Here is a 16,624-nt window from a genome sequence, read left to right as displayed (position 1 = left end):
CAGATCCATAGCCAAGAAGTTCGGAGAACTACCAGAACCAGGATGTGATGCATAATAAATGGTGTTATAGAGAATCTGAGGGACTTGGAGACAGAAGAGAAAATTCTGGAGAGAAACTAGGTATTTCCTCCATTCTACGACCCCGAACACAGACATGTGAAGGGGCTTTTCCTCTCTCCCAACCCTGAAGGTATCTCTTGTAGATCTGTTGCCCAATCTGGTTGTAGAGCCGTATGGCAAATTTTGACTAAGACAGTAATTCTGTCTGGTTCCGATGACTCCACTGTTGCCAATTCTGGTCAGGTCTTTGCCATTGTCTTTAGATCCGTAGGAACCCTCAAATCCAGTAACAGAATGTTCTGTCTAGATTTTTCCTTTTGGATTGTTATCTTCAGTCTGGGAACTGATGTGGATGAATGCAGGTCTGATGGATCCAATGAATCGCTCATCTGGGATCCAGCCCTGTTAACACTGGATGCTCTTTTCCGATTCTGATTTAGTTGGGGATTGGTCCTGATTTGGACTAGATGGACTAGATTGGGGGTTGGACTAGATGACCTCCTGAGGTCCCTTCCAACCCTGATATTCTATGATTCTATACATCTTCCTCAGAGCTGCAACCGATGCATCTGGTAGCCTTTCAGGTGGCCTTGACTTTGGAGTGTCTGAAGCCAGTGCTGACAGAAGCTTAAGAGCTTTTAGTTTCATCAGATCCAATGTCCTGTGTACCACGAGCACTGCTGGCCTTGGGGTTACCTCTGGTGCCGATTTCTTCATAGGTACATTAGTCCTAGTAGGTGCCAAACTCAGAGATGACAGGTCTCTTCACTCGTATTACACGCTCTTGGATGTATCAGATACAATAGACTTTGCTGCTATTGCTTTCACAAGAAAATGTTACTCACCTTGTGCAGTGACTGTGGTTCTTTGAGATGTGTGTCCCTATGGGTGCTCCACTTTTGGTGTTTTTGCGCCCCCTGCACCTCAGATCAGAGATTTTAGGTAGCAGTGTCCATTTGGTCCACACATGTGCTCTCCCAGTTCCATGCCCTGCATCAGGACTATATAGCTCTGCGCAGGCAAACTGCCCTCAGTTCCTTCTCTACCGCAGAGCTTATTGGAAAGAACTCCAAAGCAGAGGGTAGGATGACAGATAGTGGAGCACCCATAGGGACACAGACCTCAAAAGAACCACAGTTACTACATAAGTAATCTTTTCTTCTTCTTGGAGCAGTGTTTTTATGGGTGCTCCACTTTAGATGGCTCTACAACAATACCTCTAAGGGAGGGGTGGGGCTTCAGAGTCAAGTCTAGAACTGAGGATAAGACAGTGGAGCCAAATATGGCATTGGATGCTGAGTCGTGGATGAGTGGATAATGTTCAGCAAATGTATGAGCAGTTATCCAATTTGCTGCTTTCCATATTTCTGTGACCAGAATGTTTCTGAGGAAGGCTATGGAAGTGGAGCGAAATCTAATGGAGTGAAAACAATGAGGAGTCCTTGTGGCACCTTAGAGACTAACAAATTTATTTGGGCATAAGCTTTCATGGGCTATAACCCACTTCATCTGTGTATGCCTAAATAAATTTGTTAGTCTCTAAGGTGCCACAAGGACTCCTCGTTGTTTTTACTGATACAGATTAACACGGCTATCCCTCTGAAACCTGTCATCATGGAGTGAGTTCATACTCTAGAAGGAGGTTGAAGACTGAGAGAATGAAAGCAATAGGTAATGCAGTCCGATATCCATCTAGAGAGTCTTTGTTTAGGGACTGAGGATCCTTTGATCTGTCTGCAATGGAGAGAAATAGTTTGGAAGATTTCCTGAAGGGCTTAGTCCTATCTAAATAGAAGGCTAGTGCTCTCCTGACATAGTGTGTGAAATGTCGCCTCCCTTTGTCCTGGTGCAGTTTTGGAAAGAAAACTGGGAGGTGGATAAGTTGGTTTATATGGAATTCCGAAGATATTTTCAGTATGAACTTGGGGTGTGGTCATAGTGTAACCTTGTCTTTGAAAAAGACTGTAAATGAGGGGTACATTAGAGCCCCTCTCAGAGGACGTAAAGGCTACTAGGAATGCAGTTTTCACAGAGGTGTAGAAGAGTGCAGGTGGCCCTGGATTCAAAGGGAGGCCTTGAAAGGCAACTGAGGACAAGGATGAAGTTCTAGGCTGGTGTAGGGCATCTGACTTGTGGGAAGAGGTTACCCCTGAGAAACCTTCTTATTGTAGGATGAGTGAAAACAGAATAACTGTCTATTTTATGATAAAAGGCGGTGATGGCTACAAGAAGCACCTTTGAGATTAGAGATAATCCTGACATTTTTAGTTCTAGGATGGAATCTAGCACAAGCAGTAGCAGAGGGGATGTAGGAATAACTGTCTCAAGTCACAGCAGAGTTGGAATCTCTTCCACTTTTGAATATATGTGCGATGAATAGTTTGTTTCCTGCTACGTAACAGCACCACCTTTACATCCTCAGAGCAGGTCATTTCCAAGCCTTCAAACCATCAAGGAGTCATGCCTTGAGCCAGAGAGCCTGTAGATTGGGAAGATGGACCTCAACAGCACCCTGATTGTACTTTGCCATAAGAGCTTGGTAATTGGCGATCCTAAATTGTAGGGTCACTGATGAATATGATTTTAGTCCAAATAACTCAGGTTTCAAATCCTTGTGACCGGGTGTAGATTTAGCTTGGCGCTGCCTGCCACATTCATGTACAGGGTCAACAACAATGGAGTTCAGGGATGAGTGCGAAAATAAAAAGTCCAAAGTCTTTAGAGAGAACATAGTATTTTTGTCTGCTCTCTTGCATGTGGGAGGTGTTGTGGCTGGTGTCTGCCATATAATTTTTGCTGGGTCCAGCAAAGCCTCATTAATGAGAAGTGCAATGTGGGCATGTACAGGACGTTGAGCAGCTTGTGTTGCAACTCCTTAACCTCTTTCAGCAGAATTTTTAAAGAATCCACTACCCTCTTGATAAGGTCCTGAAATTGTTTGACGTTATCTGCCAAGGTTGGTGGAGGAGGCATAACAGCTTTAACAGGAGAAGTTGAAGAGATATTGGTTGAAGAAGTAATCTCTTTGTCTAGTCTCACTTTCTGTTCCTCAAAGGTCTCCTCTTGCAGATCATGAGGTCTAGACAAACTGTTGAAGATCGTCTTCTCCTATCCCTATGCAAAACACTATGGGCCCTCAATAACTGGTGTCTATAGGCTACCCAGGAGTCCCAGTAAGGCCACTGAGGTAGTGCAAAGGGCATGGGTGGGGCAACCAAGGATGTCCATACCAACTGGATGTGTCGTGTCTCTCATAATGGTAAGCTGGTTCTGCAGAGGCCTCAGGCTGGCTCATTCTCGGATAGTGGAATGGAGTGCCTTCAACAAATGAGACTGAATGACAAGTAGTTGCTGAACTAGTCTTCTGCAGAGCCGAAGAACTAAATACTGGGGCTCTAGACAGGGACGGCTCCAGGCACCAGCCCTCCAAGCATGTGCTTGGGGCGGCACCTGGAGGGGGGGGCGGCGCTCTGGCCGGTCGGGGAGAGCGGGGCCCCGGCCGGGCTCACCACCCTCCCCGCGGCGCTCTGGCCAGCCGGGGAGAGTGGGGCCACTGCTTCGCTCCCTGCCGGGGGGCCGGGGACAACAGGAGGCTTTTTTGCCTGGGGCGGCAAAAAAGCCAGAGCTAGCCCTGGCTGTAGAGGCCTGTGACAGTACTGATGTAGAGAAGCTTGTTTTCTCTCTACCGCTCCATTCACGCAACAGTACCAATCTTCTGGAGCCTGAACTCTTAGAATCCCTAGGCTTGCTGGCAGTGCTGATACCTGAGGAGCCTGCAGCCTCGTAGGCACAGAGGGAGAGATTGGTGAGTGCCAAGGTGGTAGACCTTGTCAGGGATTATCTCTTTGTGATAGAGAATCTATCTAGTGGACTTGAAGCCCACTTTTTTGAGGCTTTTTGAGAGGAATCCAAAGATTTCCTCTTCAAAGCTGCAGGGGAATACTGAGCAGAGGAAGTCAATGGAATGGGCCTCACTGGAGACCGCTGTACGTGATGGAGGGGAGGGCTGTTCGGAGTGAACTTTCCATCATTAGCAGTCGGAATTTTAGCTCATGGTTCTTTTTGCTCGATTTTAATTTAAGGCAGAAAGTACACTTCTGAGGCACATGTGACTCCCCAAGACAGCGAAAGCAGCAGAAATTTCAGTCATTGACCAGGATTGCTTCATGGCAGGAGAGGCAACATTTAAACCAGGGAGAGACAGGCATACTCTGTCCAGGTTTCACTTCCCCAGAAGGAAGAGACAAGGAAAAAATAAGGACAGGAAGTAGTTTGCTATTTTAATAAGAAGAGAAAAGAGGGTTTTTGTTTGTTTTTAAAGAAAAAGGGGAGTACTAACAATAACTAATGGAAACTATGAACTAACACTAACTCGAACAAGATAAGATATAAATGAGGAAATTTCAATTCAGATGCTGCTGGGGCTCCATCTCAGGCTGACTCGGTTGAGAAGGAAGTAAGGGCAGTTTGCCCACGCAGCACTATATAGCTCTGATGCAGGGCACAAGACAGGGAGAACATGTGTGTGGCCTGGACAGACACTGCTACCTAAAATCTCCAATCTGAGGTGCAGTGGGTGCGAATGCCTCTAAAGTGGAGTACCCATAGGGACACTACTTGAACTAGTAAGAGTTCCTGTGGTCCATTCTGTCTGTCTTTACTCATTCTTGGAGTAAATGTACCGCAGATGAAGTTTCTGGGTGAAGTGTGTCTTTCACCAAGACATGCCTTATATTAACGTTTGATGCTGGAAATACTTCTGGACACAAAGTGCCTCTTTTGAAGACTGCTCCTCTGATTTTTGACTCCACTACTATAGTTAGAACAGAGATTAAAAATTCTAACTTTACTAAGAGTATTAAGTATGAGAAAGACAAGATAGATAAGGTAAGAACTTTTATTGGACCAACTTCTGTTGGTGGAAGGTACAAGCTTTTGAGCTACACAGACCTCTGCTTTAGGTCTGGGGAAGGAAACAGAGTGTCTGAGATAAAATATCTAGCATTAACTCTAAAATACCTACATATCTAATGGTACTATAGATGAAATCCAAGAGATATGGAGAGGTTCACTTTTGTCTAATGCTGCGGTTGAAAAGAACTGGGGAACAGTAGACGCCATGCCACATTATAGCCTTGCCTTCATAACATTTTAGAGAGGGCGTGTGAGCACTCTAACAGGCACTGCTTAGAACAGGTTCTACTGTCTAGGCTGCACAAACTGGCACAACCCAAGAATGGGAATTTGCAGAGGACACTCGAAGATGAACAGGAAGCTAGAATGGAACAAATAGTGCCACCACCTTAACTACAGATCCTGCTAAAGTGTACAGTAGCCGAAGCACTTTAACACATTTCTAAACATTTAAAGCAAATATTTGTTTGAAGATCAACTACATTATGCTAGAACTGACAAACTTAAAATAGTATAACGTTAAAAAGAATCTTTTTAGTCACTTAAATCAGTGTTTTATCTGAAATTTGAGCTGCAATTACCAAAGTACTCATGCAACTGACGGATTTGACAGATGTCAAAAATTAATCATTCATTCTGATGGTAATGAAGGGACACTTATTTGAACACATTTTTAGTCAGTACAGGAGGAAAAGAACTGAAGAATAATGGATGTGATGCAAAAGTGGTTTCTCTTAATGCATCAAAATATCAGCAACTGATGCAACTGATCATTGGTTGAAGTTTAGACTAGGACACGCAGACGTGTGTGTTTTTGTTGCCTTAATACACTGAGACAGAAGAGGAAAGAAATGAAGCAACATGCATACACAAGCCAAAATCCATGCTGGAGCACACAGTTGATATTCTCTTTCATGAAGGATATTATTTATTTGTATTATAGCAGCATATGCAAGCTCCACTCAAATTGGCACCCCATTGTGCTAGGCACAGTATACAAAAAAGACATCTTTAACTACACTGAAAACTGGTTTAAAGGTTCCAGAATCTACAAATGATTAAAAAATAAAGGTTAGGATATATAGTTTAGTATAACTAAACACCTGTCAAACTGAATACCTGAAGTCAATAGCATTGAGTCCCAACAGCATGCCAGCAAGCATATTTGCTTCCTCTCCCAGGACAATTGCTCCATCTTCATAAAATCTCCTTCAAAAAACAAAAATGGTTTTCACCACACACACAAAAATCAAACAAAAAACCCCCAGAAATGAGCACCAATCTCTGTTCTAAATAATAATTCAGCTATCACATTGACTATTCAAGTTGTTATTATTATTTTTTAAAAGACTTTTTAAATCCAAATAAATGAAAACAGCCACTGGCTGCCCAGATGGCATTCACATTTCACCTCTGGTAAAGCAAAGGAAGAGATCACTATAAAGGAATACATTCAAGAGGGGGGCAGGGAAGTGATCCATAATGATAAAACTATTTTAAAATGTATCAAATCCAGACATTGCCAAACAAAATAACTAGATATATGTTAATTAATGTATTAGGAGACTATTTCATGCCCCTGAGAAATAGCAGTAGAAAAGGATAAGCCAAAAAACAACCCTCACCCCCCAAAAAGAGAGAGAAAAATACAATTGGAGTTTTACTTGTGAATGAGAATGTGTGTCATGCCTACTGAAAGAATGACAATTGATGCCACTGTAAAAGCCTTTTTCATCTATATTTCTTAATTGTACTTAAAATTAACTCTAAGACCCAGTATTCAGATTTAACTTTCAACAGTTGGCTATATTAGCAGACTACACTCCTATTTTTAGCAGCATAGTGTCCCACTGCCTCCCCACTGCTGAAGCCTTTCCCTGCCAGAGGGAAAGACTCTCACAGTGCATGAAAGATCACTGAAAGACTGGGGCCTAAGGTAAAACACCAAAATCCACATTTTAGAACCTAAATAAATGGCCTGATTTCAAAAAGGGCTAACCACATCCATCTCCTACTGAAATTAATAGCACCAGCAGATGTTCAGAACCCTTAAAGTCAGGCCACTTATTTAGGTGCCTAACTTTAGGAACTCATGTTTGAAAATTTTGGCCATATATATATGTGTATGTGTATATAGATAGATAAATAGATAAAAATAAAAACTTAAAGACATAAATCTCTAAATAATAATTCTGGATAATTCAACGGATATTGACATAATTATACACAAATTTATATGAGAATTCAGTTAATTCTATGGCTCCACACAGGAAATCACTGGTTTAGTCCTCTGCTGCTTGTGGATTGGGAACCCCAAAATGTTTTGCTTTAGTGCTGAGTAACTGGAAATCTAAACTTCCAGCACCAAAAGTTCAATATTACTAAAAGTAATTTCATAAGTTGAATGTATAACAACCATTAATTTAATTTTAAAGGTCTACTGAAACACAGAATCTGTATACATTTCAAGGTTATTGGGAACTTCCTCACATTCCAAATGAATGGTGATAACGGTTTGTTTTCTTAAAGCTAAACTAGAAAAACAGCCAGCTAATCATAATTATTGTTATCTATTACCTAGCAATAGAAACTACTGGACATGAACAAAGAGTGTCAGCTTAAGAGGACTTTTTTTTATAACAAAATTCTTTAGAAGAAAAATTAATAAAACAAGAGTTAAGCATGTCTTAAAAAAAAAAAAAAAAAAAAAAAAAAACCTAAGTGCTTTAAGAATTTCTCACACAGTTCAAGTGTAAGTATACCTGGATAAATGCTTATAATTTTAAGCAAAGAGCATGTGACTGGAGGGCTCAGTTAATTCATCTGTAAAATGGGAATAATATCTACCTGACGCTGGTGCAATTTAAGATTTGTAAAGCACTTTGAGATCCATGGACAAAGTGTTACAGAAGAACAAAATATGGCAAGTGAAATTATTTTCCCTTACTCAATTTTGTTGCTGTTCTTTGAATATTCTTCAGTCTATTTAAGTCTCTCTGCTATCGTGAGGCCTGATACTCGCATTATTATAGGGGCAGTCTCAACTCTATATACAGAGACCCTTCTGATCTATGACATGAAGCCCCTGCAAGAGCAACCCAAAACAGCAGCAACATATTTTGATACCATATCTATCATACTACAAGCTCATATTAGATTTCCTAGCCACTATTGCCTTCTCTTTTATTAAGACAATATAACTACATAATTGGTATATTATCAAATATAACCAAAGTTATTACATTATACAGCAGTACTTCACAGCTATAACCAGCACTGGTGTGCATTAATTCTAACCTTTCCCTCTGTCCTTTCTAAGGCCTGGTCTACACTACGGGTTTAGGTCGACTTTAGCAGCATTAAATCGAATTAAGCCTGGACACGTCCACACGACGAAGCCCTTTCTTTCGACTTAAAGGGTCCTTTAAACCGGTTTCTTTACACCACCTTCGACGAGGGGATTAGCGATAAAAATCGGCCTTTGCGGGTCGGAATTGGGGTAGTGTGGACGGAATTCGACGTTATTGGCCTCCGGGAGCTATCCCACAGTGCTTCATTGTGACCACTCTGGACAGCACTCTCAACTCAGATGCACTGACCAGGTAGACAGGAAAAGACCCGCGAACGTTTGAATTTCATTTCCTGTTTGCTCAGCGTGGAGAGCACAGGTGACCACGCAGAGCTCATCAGCACAGGTAACCGTGATGGAGTCCCAGGATCGCAAAAGAGCTCCAGCATGGACCGAACGGGAGGTACGGGATCTGCTCGCCATATGGGGAGATGAATCAGTGCTAGCTGAACTCCGTAGCAGTAAAAGAAATGGCAAAGTATTAGAAAAGGTCTCCAAGGCCATGAAGGACCGAGGCCATAACAGGGACACACAGCAGTGCCGCGTGAAAATTAAGGAGCTACGGCAAGCTTACCACAAAGCCAGAGAAGCAAACGGAAGGTCCGGGGCAGAGCCACAAACTTGCCGCTTCTACGCGGAGCTGCATGCCATTCTAGGGGGTGCAGCCACCACTACCCCAACCGTGTGCTATGACTCCGTCAATGGAGAAACACACAGGGAAGACGGTTCGGGGAACGAGGAAGATGAGAATGGAGGTACTGTAGGTAGCTCACAGCAGCAAGGAAGCGGAGAAACTGGTTTCCCCAACAGCCAGGATATGTTTGTGACCCTGGACCTGGAACCAGTAACCCCCGAACTCACCCAAGACCCACAGGAGACCTCTGGTGAGTGTACCTTTGTAAATATTTGTAAACATTACACATGGTTTAAAAGCAAAGTGTGTTTAATGATTAATTTGCCCTGGCAATCGCGGCCAGTACATCTACTGGAAAAGTCTGTTAACGTGTATGGGGATGGAGTGGAAATCCTCCAAGGACATCTCCAGAAAGCTCTCCTTCATGTACTCCAGGCCAGTAGCACATTGTTATGCAATGATTCCAGACTAAGCATGGCAGCGTATGGTCCCGGTGTTTGCTGGCATGCAGACAATATCCATTCCTTATCTCTCTTTGTTATCCTCAGGAGAGTGATATCATTCACGGTCACCTGGTTGAAATGGGGTGATTTTATTAAGGGGACATTCAGAGGTGCCCGTTCCTGCTCTTCTGAACAGAAATGTTCCCCGCTGTTAACCACGCGGTGGGGGAGAGGTGAAGTGATCATCCCAGAGAATTGTGTGGGGGGTGGGGAGGGTTTACTTGGGTTTGTGCCGCATGTTAACCGGGAAACCGCAGCCCCTCCTTTTGCATTGAAAACCCATTTTAAATGGCCAACCCAATTCATCCTTGATATGGGAAATGCGCTGCTGTTTGAAACCTTTCCCGCATGTTAAGAAGGTTAAAAAAGCCAAAACACTGTGGCCTACCATGGCTGCCTGCAAGCTGAAATATGTTGCCTGGGGCACTGCGTGAGTGATCTCTCATACCAAACCGGCAGGCAGAGGAAAAATGCGACCTTGTAATGGAAGAGTGTACCCATTGTTCTCTAAAATGTGTCTTTTTTAACCACCTCTCCCTTCTCCTCCACCAGCTGCAAATGTTTCTCCTTCGCAGAGGCTAGTGAACATTAGAAAGAGAAAATGTAGGACGCGGGACGATATGTTCACGGAGCTGCAGATGTCCTCCCACGCTGATAGAGCACAGCAGAATGTGTGGAGGTAGTCAATGTCGGACATGAGAAAAGCACAATATGAACGAGAGGAGAGGTGGCGGGCTGAATGGCAGGATGAAAAGAGCAAGTGGCGGGCTGAAGACGATAGGTGGCGTCAGCTTGCAGACAGACGACAAGAGTCAATGCTCCGTCTGCTGGAGCATCAAACTGATATGCTCGAGCGTATGGTTGAGCTGCAGGAAAGGCAGCAGGAGCAGAGACCGCCGCTACAGCCCCTGTTTAACCAACAGCCCTCCTCCCCAAGTTCCATAGCCTCCTCACCCAGACGCCCAAGAACACGGTGGGGGGGCCTCCGTCCATCCAGTCACTCCACCCCAGATGATCGCCCAAGCATCAGAAGGCTGGCCTTCAATAAGACTTAAAGTTTTAAAATGCAGTGTGTCCTTTTCCATCCCTCCTCCCCCACCCATCCCAGGCTACCTTGGCAATTATCCCCCTACTTCTGTGAGGAACTAATAAAGAATGTATGAATGTGAAAAAACAATGACTTTATTGCCTCTGCAAGCGGTGCTCGAATTGGGGAGGGGAAGGTGGGGTGGGGTGGTTGGTTTACAGGGAAGTAGAGTGAACCGGGTCGGGGGGGGGGGTTTGGAGGGTTCATCAAGGAGAAACAAACAGAAGTTTCACACAGTAGCCTGGCCAGTCACAAAACTCGTTTTCAAAGCTTCTCTGATGTGCACCGCGCCCTGCTGTGCTCCTCTAACCGCCCTGGTGTCTGGCTGCGCGTAATCAGCGGCCAGGCGAGTTGCCTCAACCTCCCACCCCGCCATAAAGGTCTCCCCCTTTCTCTCACAGATATTGTGGAGCGCACAGCAAGCAGCAATAACAATGGGGATATTCTGTTCGCTGAGGTCTGAGCGAGTCAGTAAGCTGCGCCAGCGTGCTTTTAAACGTCCAAATGCACATTCCACCACCATTCAGCACTTGCTCAGCCTGTAGTTGAACAGGTCCTGACTACTGTCCAGGCTGCCTGTGTACGGCTTCATGAGCCATGGCATTAAGGGGTAGGCTGGGTCCCCAAGGATCACGATAGGCATTTCAACATCCCCAACGGTTACTTTCTGGTCCGGGAAGAAAGTCCCTTCCTCCAGCTTTCGAAACAGACCAGAGTGCCTGAAGACGCGAGCATCATGTACCTTTCCCGGCCATCCCACGTTGATGTTGGTGAAACGTCCCTTGTGATCCACCAGGGCTTGCAGCAGCATTGAAAAGTACCCCTTGTGGTTTACGTAGTCGGTGACTTGGTGCTCCGGTGACAAGATAGGGATATGGGTTCCGTCTATGGTCCCGCCACAGTTTGGAAATCCCATTTCAGCAAAACCATCCACTATTGCCTGCACGTTGCCCAGAGTCACTACCCTTGATATCACCAGGTCTTTCATTGCCCTGGCAAATTGGATCACAGCAGCCCCCACCGTAGATTTGCCCACTCCAAATTGATTCCCGACTGACCGGTAGCTGTCTGGCGTTGCAAGCTATCGCCACTCGCTTCTCAACTGTGAGGGCTGCTCTCATCTTGGTATCCTGGCGTTTCAGGGCAGGGGAAAGCAAGTCACAAAGTTCCATGAAAGTGGCCTTACGTATGCAAAAGTTTCGCAGCCACTGGGAATCGTCCCACACCTGCAGCACGATGCAGTCCCACCAGTCTGTGCTTGTTTCCCGGGCCCAGAATCGGCGTTCCACAGCATGAACCTGCCCCAGTGACACCATGATTTCCACATTGCTGGGGCCTGTGCCTTGTGAGAGGTCTATGTCCATGTCAATTTCCTCATCACTCTCTTCGCCACGCTGCAATCGCCTCCTCGGCTGGTCCGGGTTTCGCCTTGGCATGTCCTGGCTCTGCATATACTCCAGGACAATGCGCGTGGTGTTCATAGTGCTCAAAATTGCCGCGGTGATCTGAGCGGGCTCCATGATCCCAGTGCTAGCTATGGCGCCTGGTCAGAAAAAAGGCGCGAAACTAGTATCTGACGGACTAGGGGAAGGAGGGAGGGCGGGCCGAGTGACGACATGGCGTACAGGTACAGTGAATTAAAATCAAGAACGGTGGCTGTGCATCAGGGAGAAACACAAACAACTGTCACACAGAATGGTCCCCCCAAAGATTAAACTGAAAACCCTGGGCTTAGCAGGCCATTGATTTCACGGAGGAAGGGGAAGCAAATGAATACAGAAGAAATCTATTTTTTACATCTTAAGCTGGCAGCCGACGGTGCAGCATGACTGATAGCCTCTGCAGTGCGGTGACGACGGATACCAGTCGTAATATACCATCGTCTACCAAAAGGCAAGGGGCTGCTGCTGTATAGCAATGCAGCCCCACGTCTGCCAGCCCCACGTCTGCCAGCACCCAGATCACCCTCGGCCTCTTCTGGGTGCTTAGCAGACAATACTGGGCAATTGGCAGAAAATAGTATACTATGACTGATAGCCATCATCATCGAGACAGTAGCATGTCTGCCCAGGTGCCCATGATTGACAGCCACTGCAGTATGACGACGACGGATACCAGTCATAATATACCATCTCCTACCAAAAGGCAAGGGGCTGGTGCAATGCAGCCCCACGGCTGCCAGCCCCACGGCTATTACTCATGCTACACCGTCTACCGCCAAAAGGCAGTTAGAGCTGCTGCTGTGTAGCAATGCAGTCCCACGTCTGCCGGCACCCAGAGGACATATGGTGACGGTGAGCTCAGCTGAGCAGAGCGGGCTCCATGCTTGTCGTGGTATGTTGTCTGCACAGGTAACCCAGGTAAAAAGGCGCGAATCTATTGTCTGCCGTTGCTGTGACGGAGGGGGAGGGGCCTGACGACATGTACCCAGAACCTCCCGCGACACTGTTTTGCATCATCCGGGCATTGGGATCTCAACCCAGAATTCCAATGGGCGGCGGAGACTGCGGGAACTGTGGGATAGCTGTGGGATAGCTACCCATAGTGCAATGCTCCGGAAGTCGACGCTAGCCTCGTATTGTGGACGCGGTCCGCCAACTAGAGCACTTAGAGCATTTTATGTGGGGACACACACAATCGGCTGTATACAACCGATTTCTATAAAACCGGCTTCTATAAATTCGAACTAATTTCGTAGTGTAGACATACCCTAAAGTACTTTGCCAGAAGTCTCTTCCTTCCCCCCCTAAGTTATGCCTGGGGAAATTCTCCATAATAACTGGGACAAATTTAAAACTTCTTTCACTGTGTTTCTGGGGGCTTTTTAATCTAAAGGCACTTCCTCTATCTTGAGAAGAAGACCTCAGACCAATGTTTAATTTTTTACCTTTATGTAGGCAACAAGCACCAACCCCTCTTCCAAAGTTTAGTTTCCTATCTCACTGATCCTCCCCAAAATCTTCATTTAAAAAAAAAAAAAAGAGCCAAACTTTTATCAAAGAGGAATATACAAGTTTCCAATTATGCCAATGCTAACATACAAATACAGGCCTCTAGATCAGTCTGCAAAGGCAGCAACGGATACCCCTCATACAAACTAAACACACCATTTCTGCTATTTACTGCTTATTCTTATATAGCTCAAGTACCAAGTTCATTCCCAAACCCAGGTCTTTTGCCTAAGCAACATTTTGAAATTTAGCATTAAGCAAATAAAAGGACTTTAAGACCTGGTTGTTTTGAAGTCTCTTAGAGCTGCAGAAATATATTCTGACAAATGTTTTTCCATAAGTGCCACTCTGATCCACGCTCTGCCCTGAAAGGAAGAAGAAACAATATCAAATACTTAAATCACATACTGTACTAAAAAGCATTCTGTTTATTTGAACCTCTGGAAAACAAATCAGACCAGTACAGCTGGAGGGGGGAAGCCACTACACAATTTGCTACTAAAAATATTAATTTGGTATTTAATGTATACTTGACTACAGGAATAAAAAAAAAAAAACCACACAAAACATATTTCTCACATTTTACAGGGGTATTCAAATAAGAATTCTGAAGTAGCAATCTTTCCTTCAAGAATATAGAAGTGGCTAACTTTGACTCAGATGTACAAAATATTTCTAATTTAATGAAAACAGATGTGAAAGCTTTGGCAGCTTTCCATACCTATTTCTGTAAATAAGTTTTGCAACATACCTTTACTTTGGAACTCCTTGTAAACTGCATTTTTGCAATTACTGAAATCTGTTTATCAATCAGTAATTTTACACAGAATTCTATTATAAAAATGATGTCTGGCTGTACATAATTTTAAAAGCTAAACTTTGTGTTAAATATTTGGCAGTGCAATCTATAGTATTTTCTAATTTAAATTTTTTCACTGGTGCCAGTCAAATATACCTGACAAGGAATTGACATGTGCATCATTGGAAGAAGAATTAGTAGGTATGTCTTTTTTTTTTTTTTTAAGCATTGGCCATAGAGCCCTTTACACAAAAGAATAATGAATGTATCACAGGAATAAAACTTGCAGGAACACATCAGAAAATAGCATTATATGCTGATGACTTTTTTTTAATCTAACCTGAATATTTCCCTAAAATTCGTATCTAAAGAAATCCAGGATTTTGGGAGTGTCTGGCATTAAAGCTGAATTATTAGCTATAAATTTGCCAGCCCTCTAAGAAGTCATGCCTCTGGAAAACATTAGGGTACAAATGAGCATGGGAATTAAAATCTGAAAATCGAGAACAGCAGTAGGATTTAAATGTCAAACCACTACTTCAGCAAATGAAGAGAGCTTGGAGTGCTGGTGGAAGTATGCAATTTCTTAGTTGGGAAGAATAGTCATGGTCAAAATTAATATTTTGCTAAGGCTATCTTTTTTGTTCAAAATCTTTCTATAATCATCCCAGATAAAATTCTAACAGGAATATAGAAAACAACATTAGTATTTATATGGAATAAGAAAAGACAGTGTGAATGCAGACATTTTGTACAGACTTATTAAAACAGGATGAAGAAGCTGTTCCAAGTATTTTATGGTATTATCAAACCAGCCAGCTCAAAACAATAGTGGATTGGGGGTGTTCTAGAGCACCCCATCACTGGGTCTTTACTGAAGAAAAAAATTGGGGAATATGCTAGGTTACCACAGATTAATATAAAAAATATCCTCCAGAAATGTATATGTATTCTTTAAAAATGGCTAATATCTCAAAGCCATAGAGAACTAAAAGTAAAATAAAATTATTTGCCCTTGCCAACTATACCCATTGCAAATAATCCAGATTACATGAACCAGAAAGTTTTATAGATAGGGAAAGCCATGGAATACATATGGTTGACCAGCTGTTCAAAGAAACTTTTCTAATTTATTTAGAAATCAAAACTTTAACTGGCTGTGACACAGAGGACATTGGTGGTTCATTATTCTATGTCAGCAACTCTTTTCAGGAAAGACAAACTCATTATACCTAACACATTGTTGTCATGACATATAGCCAAAAGATGGCACGTAATATATCATTGGAAAATTAGTAACTTATTGATCATTAATATTCTTGCATGATGTATGTACAGGCTGTGTACAAAGTTATAAATGAGCTAGAATTAGGTTCTTAAAATGTGTTTGGCAAACAACGCAAAATCCCAATCTGCCCTATACAAAGGAATGTGTATTTCCTGTCTGACCAGCCAGATCAGACAGAGACAATGAAGATCTATTTACATAAGAGGTAACAAAGCCATCAACCTACAGAGTGGGAAACAGAAGATCTTAAACTCAACGGGGGATGGAGACTCTACTCCCTGGAAGTCTTCCTGCATCTTGAAGGAGAGTTAATGACCTTTGGGAAGACAGCATAGTGCCTGCACCCCAGTAGGAGAGAGAAGCTTGGTCTAGGGCTTACTTTTTAAATAATACATTTCAAAAGGTTTACTGGACTATAAAAAGAAAAAGGAAAGAACCCCAAGGTTATCCATTACTTGAGGGATTCAAGGGGTCAGAGCTCTTCAAATCACAGAATGTTGGGTCATTCAACCAAGTCTCTGGAATTGATACAGGTGATAAACCTGCTTAGGCAAAGACTGTAACTCACTAATGGTTTCAGTCTTAGAAGTGTATTTTCACTTTTGTTTGCTTGCAACCCTTTCTGTTTTTATTTCTTATACTTGGTATCACTTAACCTATATCCTTTTGTTAATAAACTTGTTCTGTTTTTCCTACAAACCAACTCAGTGTTGTGCTTGAAGGGAAGGGTGCATTACCCCAATTAAGTTACTAATCTGTAATGCCCTAACTCTTTAAAAGAGCAGCAAATATCTTCAGTGAATGCAAAGTGATAGGGTCTGTACATTGAAGAGAGACAACTCTAAGGTGCTCAGTGGCTGAGTTCATTGATTGTTACCTGCTAGGTAAGGCTAAGATTGGTAGAGTCTCAAGGAGTCTGCTGGTTGAGAAGATACTCTGGGGTGGCTGAGAGCTGACACACACAATCTAATCTCCAACAAAGTTCAATCTTACTGTGGCAGAGAGATAACACAGTGGCTCCAACCAGTGTGTGTCAGAC

At 43.5% G+C, this 16,624-nt stretch overlaps 1 protein-coding gene across 1 annotated transcript in view; it reads right to left on the bottom strand.

Moving 5' to 3' along the window:
- Positions 1-16,624, bottom strand: part of RUNDC3B (RUN domain containing 3B) — a 174,470-nt gene that overhangs the window by 90,510 nt on the left and 67,336 nt on the right. Inside the window, exons 4-5 of the mRNA XM_034760380.1 lie at positions 13,778-13,863; positions 6,094-6,183 (exon numbers count right to left, since the gene is read on the bottom strand). Coding sequence (XP_034616271.1) covers positions 6,094-6,183; positions 13,778-13,863 — 176 coding nt within the window. The remainder of the gene's footprint in view (positions 1-6,093; positions 6,184-13,777; positions 13,864-16,624) is intronic.

The sequence above is a fragment of the Trachemys scripta genome, chromosome 2 (genome assembly GCF_013100865.1).
Source record: "Trachemys scripta elegans isolate TJP31775 chromosome 2, CAS_Tse_1.0, whole genome shotgun sequence".
NCBI classification, from domain to species: Eukaryota; Metazoa; Chordata; order Testudines; family Emydidae; genus Trachemys; species Trachemys scripta.
The sequence above is the reverse complement of the archived record's forward strand: the minus strand, read 5'-3'. Positions and strand labels throughout refer to the sequence as shown.